Source organism: Lipotes vexillifer, unplaced genomic scaffold, assembly GCF_000442215.2.
Source record: "Lipotes vexillifer unplaced genomic scaffold, Lipotes_vexillifer_v1.1 scaffold371, whole genome shotgun sequence".
NCBI classification, from domain to species: domain Eukaryota; kingdom Metazoa; phylum Chordata; class Mammalia; order Artiodactyla; family Lipotidae; genus Lipotes; species Lipotes vexillifer.
The window spans coordinates 6,693-22,533 of NW_006786304.1; the positions used below are offsets into that span (position 1 = coordinate 6,693).

General features: G+C 56.2%; 1 protein-coding gene across 2 annotated transcripts; it reads right to left on the reverse strand.

Annotated features, from left to right (window-relative positions):
- Positions 1-5,191: 5,191 nt before the first annotated feature.
- Positions 5,192-14,727, reverse strand: NOP53 (NOP53 ribosome biogenesis factor). Of its 2 annotated transcripts, XM_007458469.1 has the most exons (13): positions 14,497-14,727; positions 13,976-14,040; positions 12,034-12,142; positions 11,210-11,409; positions 10,790-10,860; positions 9,388-9,483; positions 7,995-8,099; positions 7,718-7,921; positions 6,792-6,967; positions 6,491-6,557; positions 5,679-5,755; positions 5,515-5,571; positions 5,192-5,250 (listed from the first exon to the last, which is right to left on the reverse strand). In XM_007458469.1, the coding sequence occupies exons 1-13, from the start codon at positions 14,721-14,723 to the stop codon at positions 5,244-5,246; spliced, it is 1,461 nt and encodes a 486-aa protein (XP_007458531.1). In that variant the 5' UTR covers positions 14,724-14,727; the 3' UTR covers positions 5,192-5,243. The 2 variants fall into 2 exon arrangements, with proteins under 2 accessions (XP_007458531.1, XP_007458532.1); XM_007458470.1 differs by lacking the exon at positions 5,192-5,250 and having other exon boundaries at positions 5,511-5,571; positions 14,497-14,723.
- Positions 14,728-15,841: the final 1,114 nt, after the last annotated feature.

Genomic DNA, 15,841 nt, shown 5'->3' on the forward strand with positions numbered 1-15,841 from the left:
TTTAGACCATAGGTCAATTCCCCCCTCCCCCCCCCACCATGAACTTGTGGGGCAGGTGAGCGCAAAGGGTTGGAGGTGTCCTCAGCCATCTATCTATCTGTGCTCCTGCCTCATTCATGGAAGGCTGGGCTCTTTAAGTGGAATGGACAAAGTTCTGCCTGGCCCCTGACTCTTAGCAACTGTGTGGTCTTGGGTAAGCCCCTTGCCCTCTCTGGGCCAACATCTCTTTGGATGGCAAATGAACACAGCAAACATGTCACAGAAATGGCTTAGTTTCTTGCAGACCTCGGAAAGCTCTTAGAATTAAAAAAATTACTTTCCTGAGCATAAAAACAATGCATCTGGGCTTCCCTGGTGGCGCAGTGGTTGAGAGTCCGCCTGCCGATGCAGGGGACACGGGTTCGTGCCCCGGTCCGGGAAGATCCCACATGCCGCGGAGCGGTTGGGCCCGTGAGCCATGGCCACTGGGCCTGCGCTTCCGGAGCCTGTGCTCTGCAGCGGGAGAGGCCACAACAGTGAGAGGCCCGCGCACCGCAAAAAACAAAAACAAAAACAAAAACAAAAAAAAAAACAATGCATCTTGGGCAGGGATCAGAGCCTAACGAGAAACCACTCCAGGTGTTTTAAATAGGAAGGGATTTAATACAGGGAATCAGGTGCTTACAAAACCAAGGGAGTCTGGGGCAGCAGGCTCTAGGCTGGGCCCTAGGCTGGGCTCTAGGGATAATGCCCAGGATGGCTGCACAGAACCCTTCTTCCAGGGAACCTCTGGGCTTCAAGAACGCCCAGTACTGGCTGTGACCCTGGGGTCACTTCTGCCGTCCATGTCTCTGGAGGGACTCTAACCCCTGGGGCCTGTTCTACACCTAGAATCCAGCTGCGAGGCCGTCTGGGAAATGCAGTTGCTGCCTCCAGCCCCTGCTGTAAGGAGGGTGGGTGGAGGTTGGCGAAGCCCACTCAGGGTTTACCCCAGTGAAGTGGAGAAGATACATAAAAGCAGATTTAAGGAGGAAGATACAAATCTAGCATCATTCACCATCCGAGCGTAGTCCCTGGTAACCCTGGTGTACATCTTCCGAAATGCCTTTCTCTGCCTATGTGTTTATTTACATTTTTAAACTAGTCAAGAGTCATAATCCTTTCCCTATTTAACAGTTCTCTGACAGACCATAAGTATTTCCCCCTATCATTAAAAATTCCTCCTTCCTCCCAAAAAATATTCTCCCCAAAGCTGTTTTTTTCCTTAAATGGTGATGAAATATCCCATTGTGTAGACATCTCTTATAAAAACCCATTTCCCATTGTCTATATTTGGACTGTTTCTGTTTCTAATCTTCCAAACAGCACATCAAGGCATCTATGTCCACATTTTGAATTCCTATTTTTAAAAAAGTTTGGAAAAGCTGGAAAAAGGCTGAAGATGGGAAAAGCATCCCCTGGAATCCCCCACCCAGGAGACTCTGGGCACAGGATTAGTTCAATGAACCCCAGCATGGATGGGGGCAGATCCTGTTTGCTTTACTCCACAAAAGAGCAGAACATAAACACATTCCAGTTATTACACATGCTTCCGACCCCTGGGTTAGTGGCCGCAGAGGCCTCCCTCCCCCGAGTGGCCAGGCCCACCCCACGGCCATTACCATGCTTCCTTCCATTCTACACAGCACTCTGACTGACCTGCCTCTGCATTATGCTTTTCCCCAAATTTCCGGCCATTTCCTTCAGGCACGTTCCCAAGAGTGCAATCAGTGGGTCAAAGGAGCATGTGTGAGGAGTCTTTGGCACAGATTGCAAGTTTCCACACTTTTTTTTTTCCCATTTTTGTTTTTCCCTAACATTACAATACACTCATCTAGGGCTTACTCTGTGCCAGGCCCCTGTCCTAAGCACTTCTGTGTGCAGAACCCACCCTTGGAATAACCAAACGAAGTAGGTACTATCGTTATGTCCATTTTGCAGATGGGGACTCTGGGACACAGAGAGGTGAAGTAACCTTCACGAGGTCACACAGCTAGTATGTAACGGAGCTGGGATTGGAAATCAAGACTCTAGCTCCCAAGTCCATGCTCTTAACCACAATTTAAGGCTGCTGCCTACAGATGGCCTCCAGCCTTTAAATAACCAGCTCTAGCTCCCTCTGCAGTATAGATGCACTATCATTTATTCAGGCATCACTCAACTGGTAGGTAATTCACTTTTTTTAATACCACAATTGGGAAGATTCAGGTTTTGTGTTGTCTGAAACTTTTACAATTTGGGGGACCCGCTACAGGAAAAATTTTAAGTTACAAGTTTGAAAGGAGGTGTAGGACCTTGGAAGGGACCAGTGCAAGTTAATTGACTTTGAACCTTAAGGCTCCATCAGCATCACGCTAAATCCCAATGTGCTTTTCCCCAATAATTATTAGCAAGATTTTCAAACAGTAAAGGCAAGCGAGTTTTCCTGGGAGCACCCATATGCACCAGCACCCAGATTCTACCGTTAACATTTCCCTGAACTTGTCTGTCTGTTCATCCCCTTTATTTTATGCATTTCAAAAACAAGTTGCAGACATCAGGGCACCACTGCAGCTTGCAAATCTTTACCTAGAGTTCAGCATTTAAAACTTTTTTCTTTTAATGTAAAAATCAGAAGTGAAATGTAATTTACATGCAGGGAAACCCACAAACCTGTCTTTGCTGCTACCCAGTGTTTTTTTGCACACAGGAGAACAGACGCATTTCCCCAGGACATTAAACAGCAAGAACTTCCTGAGGACTCTGCCTAATGCCCCGGCTGGCAGAATCTGCCCTCGGGTAGCTGGGACCACTCCATCCCCCGGGTATCCCAGAATTTGACAGATGCTCTGCTGGCCATCTCTGGACATTAAGAGTTTCCTCCCTTTTTCCAGCAGCTTCCTTCAGACTCCCTTCCCAGGATGAAGTTACTGGGTCAAAGGCTGGGGCTTAAGGCTTTAGCAGACACTACGTGGCTTCCATTTGCACCTCAACTTACCATCCTCTGCCCCCTCCCCTATACACACACGCACACTGCAGTTTTCTTGTCTGTACAACAGTCCTTTTTAAGATGGGAGAGGGGGAGGAACAGCAGGAACAGTTCCTTAAATTGTGATGTGGGGGGAAGGAGGAGGCTCTGACGTTAGTCTCTCCCTTCAGCCATTTGTTTTATAAATTGCCTGCTCTATTTTTATAAACATCTTGTGCTGGAGCAACCTGCCTAAAGGCCATGATAAAAAATAGAGGAAGACTAACAGAAAACTAAAAGCAATGGACACTCCTGACAAGATACCATGCACAAAGTCAAAGGAAGAGCCTGGAAGAAATGTCTGTGACATGTATGACAGTCTTCAGATCCATAATAAATAAAGAGCTAATATAAACAAACAAGAAAACAGCCCAGGAGGAAAATGGTCCAAAGGTTTGAACCAGCATGGAAGAAACCACCAGTGATCATATGAAAAGGTGCTCAACCTTACTGGTAACCATGCACGATAAAATAAAAATAGTGAGACCATACCATAGTAAAGCTATGAGCAAACAAGGTGGGGGGGGGCGGGGGGTGCTCCTGTAAGCAGAGAACATTTTGGCTGGATCCAAATGACCTTTTAGATACACTTTCTCTGTAGCCCAGAGATTCACTTGCAGGTACTTGTCCTACAGACACATGTGAAACGGCACAGGTACACAGGTATCCCCTCCAGCTTCACCAGGAGCAATATGGGCCTGGGTGAGTGGAATCACAGCAAGGTCATACAGTGGAATTCTTTGCAGCTGTGAAAAAGAAAGAGGATGCACCCTACACAGACATAAATTCCCCAACATGCACTAAATGGCAAGTTACAGAACCACATATGCTATGATCCTATCTCAGACACAGAAAAATTAAAACACTTCTATTTTCCAATGTATACATATGTAATTTAACAGACTCAGATGTGAAACATGACAGAACCCTTCAGAGCAAACTGCAGAGCCGGCTACCTCTGCAGAGGATTAGAATGGAGGGCAGGGCTTCCCTGGTGGTGCAGTGGTTAAGAATCCACCTGCCAATGCGGGGGACACAGGTTCGAGCCCTGGTCTGGGAAGATCCCACACGCTGCGGAGCTACTAAGCCCGTGCACCACAACTACTGAGCCTGCGCTCTAGAACCCGTGGGCCACAACTACTGAAGCTCGCGCGCGTAGAGCTCGTGCTCCGCAACAAAGAGCAGCCCCTGCTCAACGCAACTAGAGAAAGCCCACGCGCAGCAACGAAGACCCAACACAGCCAAAAGTAAATAAATAAATTTATATTAGAAAACAAAACAAAAACCCAAACACCTCTCTCCCCTCTCTGCCCTGGGTTTCTCCTTCCTCCTGTAACACTGAGGGAATAACTTCTTCAGGAGCCTGTTTCCCCTTCTATAGAAGGGGAGGGGGGGTGGGAAAAAAAAAGGAGGGCAAAGGTCAAGGGTGATGTTCACGTTTCTTTGGTATGTGTATGAACAGTATCAATGACTTAGTGAGACCACAGTCCTTTATTACTTGCAGAATAAGTGTTTTTAAAAGTCCTTTACAGTGGGGGTGGCAGGGGAGGATCAACCTCCTTTCACGGACTTCAGTTTCCTCACCTTTAAAAAGGGGATACGGACGGGGGCTTCCCTGGCTGCCCAGTGGTTAAGACTCTGCGCTTCCACTGCAGGGTGCGCAGGTTCAATCCCCGGTCAGCTAACAGATGCCACATGCCACAAGGTGCGGCCTAAGAAAAAGGGGGCGGGGCGGGGATAGGTAATTCCAGCCCTCCTAAACTGGCTGTCGAGGGCTTGACGAAAAAGGATAGGCGCGCAGCTAACGGTCAGCTGCTGCTCTGAACAATGTGACATGCCTGTAGTCAACGTGCCTGTGGTCAAGGTCCGCCTCCCCGTCACTGCAGTGCAATGGGCCACCTCCCCCGACCAGAAACCCAGGTGCAGCCCTCCCCTCTCCCACACCCAACAGCGGCAGGCCGGTCCCCTCCGCCTACTTCTGTAAGAAGGTGCTCACTCCCGGGACGGCTGCCCCTGCCCCTGCCGGACAGGCCCTCTGCCACGCCCTGGCTTCCCTCCAGCCTTTGGTGGAGACGAAGGCCCTGGTACCCACATCCCTGTGTGCTAGAGGGGGACAGGCAGAGCTGCCCCCAGGAGGGAGACAAGTCACACGCGAGGCCTGAGGTGTTGGTCAGAAGGTGCTTTATTGAAGGGCGGGGGCTCCAACATCTCGAGGCAGCTACAACCTGAGGACAGAGGGGAGGCTGAGGGTGGACCGGGGGGGCGGGGGCACATCCTCCTCCACGTGACACCCCCTCTTCCGGTTTGGGCCCTTCCATTTCCCCTCAGGGACCCTCCTGGCCTGACTCTGGGGTCGGGTGGCTCTGGCAGGCTGACCCTGTCCCAGGCCTGGCTGAGGGAGCAGCGCTCCATCACTGCCTACAGCGCCGGGTCTGGGAGGGGCCCCGGGACCGCTGGGGACCACTGGGGAGAAGGCGAGCGCCACTCACCGGACCTCGCGGAACGCCCGCTTCTCCACCAGCTTCACTCTGTACTTGCGCTTGAACCTGGGGGAGGAAGGAGAGAGCAGTCGGCGACCCCAGGCCCATCCGGCGCCCATCCGGCAGGGGAAGGTTCCCGATGCCCGCCCCGCATGGCAGGCCCCGGGTCTCACTTGGCTCGCTCCCGAGGCTCGATCATGTTTCTCCTCTGGAAGCTTTTGAACCGGTCACGGAGAATGTTGCCCTCAGGCTGCAAGACACGGACAGGGAGGCCTCAGCGGGTGCCAGGCAGAAACCCCAGGGTCCTGATCGCTCCACAGGGTCCAGTGGAGGGGGGGAGTCAGCCCCGCAGTCCCTGCATTAGCCAAGGCCCCGAGTCTGGCCTCACGTACACCAGGGGCTCAGCCTGGCCCTGACCCATGGGCCGGCCCTGAGCTGGGCTTGAAAGAAGCAATAGGAAGGAGGCTGGAGAAGGGGGAATGGGTGTGGCTGGCAGGGGAGCGCAGGGGCAAAGGTGGGGTCAGAAGAAGGGTGCACGGTCGGCCCACTACAAGTACAGCTGGCTGGAGCCCCAAGGCGCGCCAGACCACACAGGGTCCGTGGCCGTGTGAGGAGCTGGGCTTCCTCCCGGGGGCACTGGGGAGCCACAGCAGGCTCCGAGTGGGGGAGTAACAGCGTCTATTTTGAGCTCGAGGAAGACCCCTCTGGGACTGAAGACGCTGAGAATGGGGCCTGCAGACCAGGGGCTACAATGGGACCTGGCCAGGAGGAACGGGCTTCTGAGGGCCCCAGGCTTCAACTATCCATCACTCGGCCCCTCACCCCCACGGACCCTGTGCCCTCAGCCCCCAGGCATCAGCCCAACCAGCCCAGCCTGGGGGTAGCCATGATGTCGCCCACAGTCCCTGGGGGACATGGGGAGCAAGGATGGGTATCATCACCAGGCACGGGCATCTCCCCTACAGCCCCCCAGCCAGACAAGTACCTTCAGGGTCCTGAGTGAGTCAGACAGCTCCGAGCTGAGCTGCACATCAATGTCGGGGTCCTGATACCTGGGGAATGCGGGGGGTCCGGGGGGGTGCGGGTGAGGTCAGCCGGGCCCAGGACACAGGGCCAAAGACCCCTCTTGGGAACAAGAGGTCGGGCAGTGGGGTTGAGAACACGGAACTCTGGGGGAAAGGTATGGTCTCCCAGCAGAGGCCCAGGCTGAGCAAAGATAGGAAAGTGCCAGATGGGGGATTTGGACCCCTCCCAGCCTCCCAGGGAGCCCCCAGCCCAGGCCTCACTTGAGCCGCCCCAGCCGGCGGGGTCTGTCCGCCTCTGCCAGCCGCTGTGCCTGCCGCCGCTCCCGCTGTCGAGCCAGCTCCGCCAGCCGCTGCGCCACCTGCACCTTGATCCCGCGCAGCCTGAAGACCTCCTGGTGCCGAAGCCGGGCGGCCCGCACCGCCGCCTGCTGCACCCTCTGCGGGGACGGGCAAGGTCAGGGGCAAGGCCGAGCACCATCTCGCCCCGGGGGGGCCTTTCCTCCACCTGCTCCCAGGTCATGGCAGCTGTTTCTCCACAGCACTTGTTTTCCTTTTTTTAAAATTTTATTTGTTTTTGGTTGCATTGGGTCTTCACTGCTGTGCGCGGGCTTTCTCTAGTTGCCGCAAGCGGGGGCTACTCTTCACTGCAGTGTGCGGGCTTCTCATTGCGGTGGCTTCTCTTGTTGCAGAGTATGGGCTCAATGCACGCGGACTTCATTAGTTGTGGCACGTGGGCTCAGCAGTTGTGGCTCACGGGCTCTAGAGTGCAGGCTTAGTAGTTGTGGCACACGGGCTTAGTTGCTCTGCAGTATGTGGGATCTTCCCGGACCAGGGCTCGAACCCGTGTCCCCTGCACTGGCAGGCGGATTCTTAACCACTGCACCACCAGGGAAGCCCAGTGCTTGTTTCGTGAACCGACCTTCCTTAGCCGTTTTTCTCTGTCTGTGGTTCATAAACCCTCCCCAGCCCCCACCCCCGAACATCACCACCAGGGCAGCAGGGCCTGATCTGGCGTGTTCCCCGCTGCATCCTCTGAGCCCAGAGAGGCATCTGGAGGATGCCGGGAGGTAGGTCTCAGCTGACAAAGGAGTTTCAAGGATCCCAAACAGCCCCCAAAACGCAGGCTGCAGGCAGGAGAAACCAGGCTGCGGGAGCGGGCAGAGCAGACTGGAGCCCGGGGCGCTCACCAGCATCCGGGCGGCCCTCTCCCGCCGCCGCCGCCGCTCCGTCTTCTTCTCCGCGGAGGCCGGGCGGACGGCTGTGGGCGAGGCCTCTGCTCCCGTGGCCTGGTCTCCTCCAGCCTCAGGCCCCTCGTCCTGGCCCTCGCCGGGCTCTCCTTCCCCATCCGACTCCTCCAGCAGCCCCTGGCACATCTCCTGGAAGGCAGACTCCTGGGGAGAGGGGGCAGGTCAGGCGCAAGGCAGGGAGCGGGCGGGGAGGGTGGGCGAGTGGGCCTGGGCTCACCTGGGTGGCGGCCTGCTCCGAGGCCGGTGGGGCCAGCTGCCGCTCCAGCTTCTCTGCTGCCTTCTGCCGCAGCAGCTCCACCTCGTGAGCCGCCCGGAGCAGGGTCTGGGAGGGGGCGGGGGTGCAGGTGAGGACCCAGGCCCTGGAGGCCTCTCCTGGGAGTTACAGACCCGGCCCTCTTACCTCCCACCTGCACCTCCACCCCAGGGCTCAGCCCAGCCCCCTCGACGGCCCAGGCGCCCCCTCCTCTCCCTGGCCTCCCTGCACCGGCCAAAGGGGGCTTCTAATCCCTAACCTCACGTCTGCTCTGCCCGTCCTCTTAAAGGACAGTCTGGTCTCTACACACTGCAGGGTTCCACTTCTAGGAAGTGCCCTGAACAGGCACATGCACACAGACAGGAAGAAGTGGTGGCTGCCCGAGACCAGGGGAACTGGGGAACTGGGGGGTGACGGCTGATGGGCATTAGCTTTCTTTCTGGGGTGACGAAGATGTTCTAAAATTGACTGTAGTGATGGCCGCACAACTCTGCATATACTGAACACCACTGAATTGTGTCCTGTAGATGGGTAAATCACATACATGGAAATTATATCCTGATAAAACGATTATGTTAAAAAAGAGAGAAAAAGAAAAAGACAACGTCTACCCATGAGCGACAGCCTCTGCGAGCAGCCTCCTCTGCCTGTGGCCGGCCTCGTCCTCTCAACGTTTTGCGCGGTGCTGTTTGTCCCGTAGATGCTGTTCCCCAAGAGAGGGACACGGCCCCCTGCCCCTGGTCAGCTAAGAGTCTGTCTCACGGTGAACAACGCTGAACAGCATTCACAGGAGCACCTGCGTCTACTCAGTGACCTCAATTTCTCTCCGGGAACCTGAGCTCCCAGAGGGCGGGGGTTTGTCCCCTCTCTGTTTGTGACATCTGTACCCGACAGATGTCTGTGAGATAAAATAAACACTGACTCCTACCACCAGCTTTTCCTGTTGCTAAACTACCTTCACCCTTGCACAAAGCTTACTCGGTCACATGTTTTGTTGCCAACAGTTGAAAGCCTTTTGCATTTATGTCGCACAGAGTTCCTGAAAGGTGCCACTGTCTCATCCATCTCTGGGCCTTTGCACATGCTGTTCCCTCCGACTGGAACACCCCCCTTCCTTCCTCTCTTACCATAACAAACTGCCCCCAGTCTCAGCTCTGATGCCCCATTCTCCAGCAAGCCCTCCCTGACTCCCAAGGCTGGGTCTGATGCCCCCTGTGCCCTTCCATCCCAGCCCTGCCCACTCTGGGTCATCACTGTGCGGGAACAGGTCTGTCTCCCCGACTGGACCACGAGCCCTGGGAGGGCATGCCGACCAAGTGGCCAAGCACCGAGTGAGAGGCCCGGCGGGGCGGCATACCTGGTGGTCCTCAAAGGTTGGGTTGTAGGAAGCTCCTGCGGGCATCACCTCCACGGCAGGCGCCTTGGAGGGCTTGGTGTGCAGACGCTGCGGCCGCTGGAGGAGGACAAGACCAAGGCAGGCTAAGGCCTGGGAGCGCCACGACTCAAGCTCCCACAAGTGCTGGGACCCGGGCCCGGGAGGCGGCAGAGGCCTCAGCATGGCGCACGGCCTTCAAGCTGGGAGGTGCCTGCAGCAGCTGGAACGATAGACAGCTGGTACCGTGGGTGCGGCAACCCCAGGACGAGCACGCAGGGACTCCGCTTGTCTTTTCCTGAGTAGGGTCCCTGTCGCCAGAGCAGTGGGGAGGGGTGAGACTTGCAAAACCGTATGGTACGGTCATCAGGCCATCACTGAGATCGGCAACTGTGCTCGGCAGAGGGCATGAGGTTCTGTGTCTGTCAGCGCAGGACACCGCAGACAAGGGCTGACAGACACTCAGAGTGTAGCCCTGCGCCCCCGGGAGCTTGGGAGAAACGCAGGGCCACGGGCTCACCTGAAACCCGCTAACCAGAAGCTGCACTTTAACAAACCCCCAAGGGACCCGAGTGCACGCTCAGCTCTGAGCAGCATCTCCCCGTCCGGACTTGCCACGTCCCTGCCCAGCTGGCCTCCACCCCAGCAAAGGCCCCCCGTCTACAGCAGAAGCCTGGGGGTCGCCCCTGACGCCCCCTGCCCCTCCCCACAGCCAACTGCCCGCCAGGCTGGGTGCTTCTGCCCGAGGACTTGCCTTGGGTCACCCCCTTCACCCCCGTGCTGGGGTGCCCGCCCCTACCTGTCCCACCTCCTCAGAGCATCCCACAATCCCACCGCTCCCGTGTGCAAAAACACTTAGGATAAAAGCCCACAGCCGGAAGTGGGCTCCCGCAGCTTCTCCCACCCCCCCCCCACCCGCCCCGTGCTGGGGTGCCCGCCCCTACCTGTCCCACCTCCTCAGAGCATCCCACAATCCCACCGCTCCCGTGTGCAAAAACACTTAGGATAAAAGCCCACAGCCGGAAGTGGGCTCCCGCAGCTTCTCCCCCCCCCCCCCCACCAGCGGGCCTCCTCGCCCTACAGCCCCGCCCTCGCTGGAGGCTCTGCCCTCCCATCTCTGCAGGCTCGCTCGCTACACCAGGTCTCCTGCCCCTTAGTACCATCTTACTTTCCAGTGAAGGTTTCCCTCATCTCCCTGAAGCACTGTCCCACCGACCTGCCACCACTGCTCTGTGCCCTGGAGGCGGCACTGCCTGCCTGGCTCCAGCAAGCGGGCTCCCGGTCACAGGACGGTCAGGCTCTGACGCTGAGGCTCTACGGCCTGAACGCTCCCCAGCCCCGCGCTCTGACCCCTACCCCCCAGGACGCCCTTCTGACGAATTCTCACCTTCACACCTTTCTTCTTGGTCTGCTCCAGGAAAAAAGGGTCCTGGCGCTCCAAGGGCCGGTCCAGAGGGTCTGCGGAGGCAGCGAGGGGCGGCTGCTGGGGGAACATCGGGGCCCCGAGGGGCTCCCTCCCAGCCCTGCTCTCTTAAGATGGCACCGAAGCACTGACTGCAAGATGGCCCAGGAAGGACTGACTCTCAGACCCCAGAGGGCTTCAAATGCCAGGCAAAAAAGCATGTGGACAGGGTCCAGAAGGCAGAGGAGACCACAGGCAGAGGGGCAGGAGCCGGCCCACTTGGCAAAGGGGAGCGCAAGCAGGAAAACGGTGCCACTTCAAGACTCCTGACTCTGCTGAAGATCCTCAAAGCGCCCCCGCAGGGCGCCCCCCTTAGACACGGCACGCCGCAGCTGGGACACTCACTGTCTTTGACCCAGAGGTCGTAGAAGGGCCGCTCAGCCGTGTCCTGCGGCCCGGGCTTGGCTTTGGCCACAGGAGGGTGGAGGAGCCGGGCCTGAGCTCTGCGCACCTCCCGGGGCAACTCGCCCTGCTCTGCCAGCCTCTCCCATAGCTGCTCCTTCCGCTTGAGCTTCCTGGCATTGGGGACCTGGTGGGCGCGGATGCTGGGCCGGGGAGAAGCGGCACAGGCGCAGTGGGTGAGACGGGCTCCCCCTGCCCCCGCCAGGCATCCCAGCACCTCCTCCCTCCACAGGGGGCCTCCTCACTCCATCCAGCAGCTTCAGAGACCACCTCCCCATGCCTGCCCCCAGCCCAGGCCTCTCTCCTGAGCCCCAGACCTGACAACACAACAGCCCCTGGGGCCCCTGCCCTGGATGTCTCCCAGGGACCTAACACACCATTTCACAACCAACCTCAGCATCGCTCCACTGTCCGCCCCATTAGCCATCCACGCCCCACCCCCACTTCATGGGTCAGTCACTAAGCCCTGCCTGACCCATCCCCTGGCCGTGGCTGCCCACCCAGCCCTCCCTTCCAACCCCAGAGCCCTCGGCCACGTCCAGGCCCATCCTCGCCTGCCCAGCCACAGCACCCTGGCCCCAGCCTCACTGCCTCCAATCCGCTCTCCAAAGCGCAAATCCAACCCCATCCTCCCCTCCAGTGCCCTTCGCCTATCACCCTTCCTCCCCAGAATTCCTTTAGGGTCAGGAAGTGAGTAGGGCCTGCACAGAAGGGCGTGAGGCCAGAACCAAAGGGGAAGGAGGGTCTGGGGGTGGTGGGACACTCACTCTTTGGGTGCAGGGACCTTGGACGTATTCTCTAGGATGAGGTCGATCCGAAGGGGTTTCTTGAGAAGCAGCGACCTCTTCTGACCTTTGGTCCTCTTCTTGTTCGGCTCTGGGGGTGGGAGAAAGGAAAGAATTAAGGCCTCAGGCCTCCTCACCACCCAAGACCAACTTCCCACTCCCCTCGTTCCGGCTCCCCTGGAGACCTGCATCTCAGTACAGACCTGGAGGGCCCAGGCTGACCCCAGGCTCCCACCTGAGGAAAGAGGCCCCCACAAGGGCAGGGCCCAGGGTGCCCAAGCTGTGACTCCCCACACGACACCCATTTCCTGGGCCAGCTGGAGGCAGCCCTGTGCTGGGGACACAGAGGAGTCAGACCCACAGCCCTGCAGACAAGGGGCTTCCAGAGGCAACAGGGAAGAGGCCACAGAACCACTAACGCTAACAAGGAAGAAAGCAGGTGGTCAGGCGACATGAGGCCCAGGGAGTTGGACTCAGGACCCAAGACAGCCGATTCTTAGCACTGCAGAATTTTCTGCTTTTACTTCTAAAGCCTAATAGTAAACAGGACTCTAGAACAAAACATATTAGGATAGAATCCGCATCCTTCCATTTGCTAAGGGACCTCATGAAAGTGACTTTCCTCCTCTGTGTTGCCAAAATGAGGTTTAATGCCCGCCTCACAGGATCAGGCGGAGATGTACTAGGTTGACCAAAAAGGTCGTTCGGGGTTTGCCAAACATCTTACGGAAAAACCCAAACAAACTTTTTGGCCAACCCAATAATTACAGCTGACCATTGAACAACATGGGTTTGAACTGCGAGAGTCCACTTATACCAAGATTTGTTTCAATAGCAAAGACTACAGGAACACACGATGTGCAGTTAGTTGAATCCACAGATGTGGAACCAAGGTATGGAGGGCCAACTACAAATTACACGTGGATTTTCGACCCCATGGAACGTCAGCGCCCCTGACCCCTGCATCGTTCAAGGGTCCACTGTATTCCGACTCCACAGCACAGTGATCACCCGCGAAAGCGCACAATCGCTGTTATCCTTCTGCTTTTTTTTTTTTGTTTTTTGTTTTTAATCTAAAGCAGAATCTGTAACTACCTCCTCGCCTGTTCACCAGGGCAGCTCCCTGCCTTCACTCTTCTGTTCACAGAGCAGGTCTCCTGACTCCTGTGAAAGTCGACCTCTTTAATACCCCCTCCTTACCCGCTCACTCGAAGACCGCTCTCCCCCAAGAGGTTCCTTCACGTCCCTTAGACCAGATCCCTTGACTGATCTCATACGTGCTCACAAAGGCCACCCTGCTGTTATAGTAACCTGACGCTTTGCTCATTAAAGCTATCGGCCTTCCAGTTAACACGGACCCCTTCGCTTTTCTAGCCCCTCCTTAAAACGAGTCGCTTATTCTTCATCCGTTTTTCCAGGTATTGACAGTAAACCTCATTACTCACGGAGGCAGACCCTGACTTGCTTCTCCTCAACTCGTTTTAGAAGGTCCCGACCCTGCATTTTGGCAGATGAAAGCAAGCGGGTCAAGAGGAGTCTCTTATTCAAGTGGATCCTTCTGTTCTCGTTAAAGAACAAACATCCTATTGAGTGAAACAGGTATGATTCCCTACAGCAAGTCCTTGACTTGGTTTTCTGCAAATTAACGGAGACCTCCTGACTTATGATTATCTGCTCAACAAGGCAGATCCCGACTGGATTCTCTGGGCCTTGAGACCTCTCTGAAACCTCAGAAGAAAAAATACGTTAGTCCCTAACTTGCTTTCTGTTCATTCCAGGGTCTCTTGCTTATATGGTAAATACCTTTTTTTGGCAGGTGTTTTCCACCCAAGCCACGTCATTAACTCAGAGGCTTTTAGAGGCTGAGGGAGCCTCAATAAGGACTAATCATCGCCATACACCCGCCACAAAAACCCTTCCTCACCTTTATTCGTGGAGCCAGTGTCCACAAAGAAGAGTTTCTCATCGGGGGCCTCTGATATCAAGCCACTGGAAGACAGAAATTCAGAAAGTCAGCCATACATGTTGGGGAGAGGAACACGAAGCTAAGAAAGGAGCAGGTTTCAGCTCTTTGGGCTCAGCTTTCCTGTTATGCTCATTCAAGTACGAGCTTCCCGCCTGGGACCCCTCCAGGCCAGAGCTCCTCCCTCCAGTTTGCAAAGTTTACTACTTAAAACGCACTCAACTAGGCTGGGTGCGTGATACGTACTGACATCAGTAAAGTGTTTGTGGTTTACCTGGCTTCTAATTTAACTGGCCGTCTTGTACCCGGTGACCCTACCAAGTCCCCCAGGCCGTCACCCGGAGTTCCCAGTCCAACCCCTCGGCTTCCCCAGCGGTGCCACACAGGGGCTCCCAGGCCCCCGGAAGTCCCCTCAGGCAGCTCGGCCTCGCACCCCGCCACAGAGAACGTGGCCCACCTGTCCGCAGTCCCGCCGCACTCACCCGCTCGTGCGCTCCTGCAGCCGCACGTCCTCCAGGAACTGATCGACCTCCAATCCCAGCGGCTCCTGAGCGAGCCGCCGCCAGCCCCGCTTCTTATTTCTTGGGCCTCGCCGCCGCCGCCTCAGCGCCGGGTCCACCGAAGTGGGCCGCAGCCCCAGGAAGCCGGAATCGGCCGCGCTTTTCGAGCACTGGCCGCCGCCACCACCTCCACCGCTCCCCACCGCCATCTTGTGAAAGGAAGAACTTCTTCTCCGGCGCCCGGAAATCCGGTTTGGGGCATGCGCGCGCCGAAATCCCGCCCCTCCCGTGACCTACTTCCGGCGACCGCCATCTTGGTAGGGTGTCTGGAGCCGCAAAGGGGCGGGAAGGCTAGTATCTTGGTAAAGGATAAATGGCTCCTCCCTCTCCTGCAGATTCCGGTCCGCCCCAGGTTGTAGGTTTGGGGCTCTAGCCCTAGGCGAAATACCTTTCCCGGCCGCCTAGGAATACTTTTAAAATCTGAGTATCATTTTTAACTTGTTGAATTTTTTAAAAATCTAGTTTTCTTAAAAAAGAAAAGTTATACCCGTCAGTGGCAGATTCGGCACACAAGACTTTCCAATCTCAGAACTTTTGACCTGTCAATGTTCCAACCCTAGAATCTTGGAAATCAGAGTTTTCGGAATGTCGAGGTTGGGAGCACAGAACATTTACGTGCGAGAAATGTTAGAAACATACATTATTAGAACCCTAGAAGGACAGGCTCAGAATCATTAATCTTGGGTAAGCTACATAGCTGTGCCTCAGTTGCTTCATCCGTAAAATGGGGGCGATAATGGTTCATCTGCCTCATAGGTTATTCTGGAGATTAAACAAAGTAATATATACAAAACCCTTAAGATTGTGCCGGGATCTAAATGTTAACTATTGTTATTACCTCGCCCCCTGAGACTTTATCTTAGAACCAATTAGTCTATGCTGTTTACAAATAAGGAAAGGAGCTCAGATGCCCTTGAGCCCTGGCAACCATCCGTAGGGATCCAGAGCCTCATAAGGCCGTTCTCCACTCGAAAAGAAAAAAAGGCACAGAGAAGGAAGGCGCCACGCGGGGGTTTACACAGCGGAATTCGGCCTGGGGAAGGTGACAGGCCCGGGATTTGGCCCTAGAGACCTGATCACCCACCACCTGGGGCAGGGGGTTCAGCGACCGGCCAGCCTAGCTCTCGTGTGTCCACCAGGGGGCGCCGGGAGCCGCGCCCGGTGAGCGGGGAGGGCGCGAGGCCAGCGTGTCCCGGGGGCCGCGGGTGTGGCCTTGGGTGTGAGCCGGCGGGACCCCGAGCGGGGTCCCCCCTGGGCGTGAGCGAGC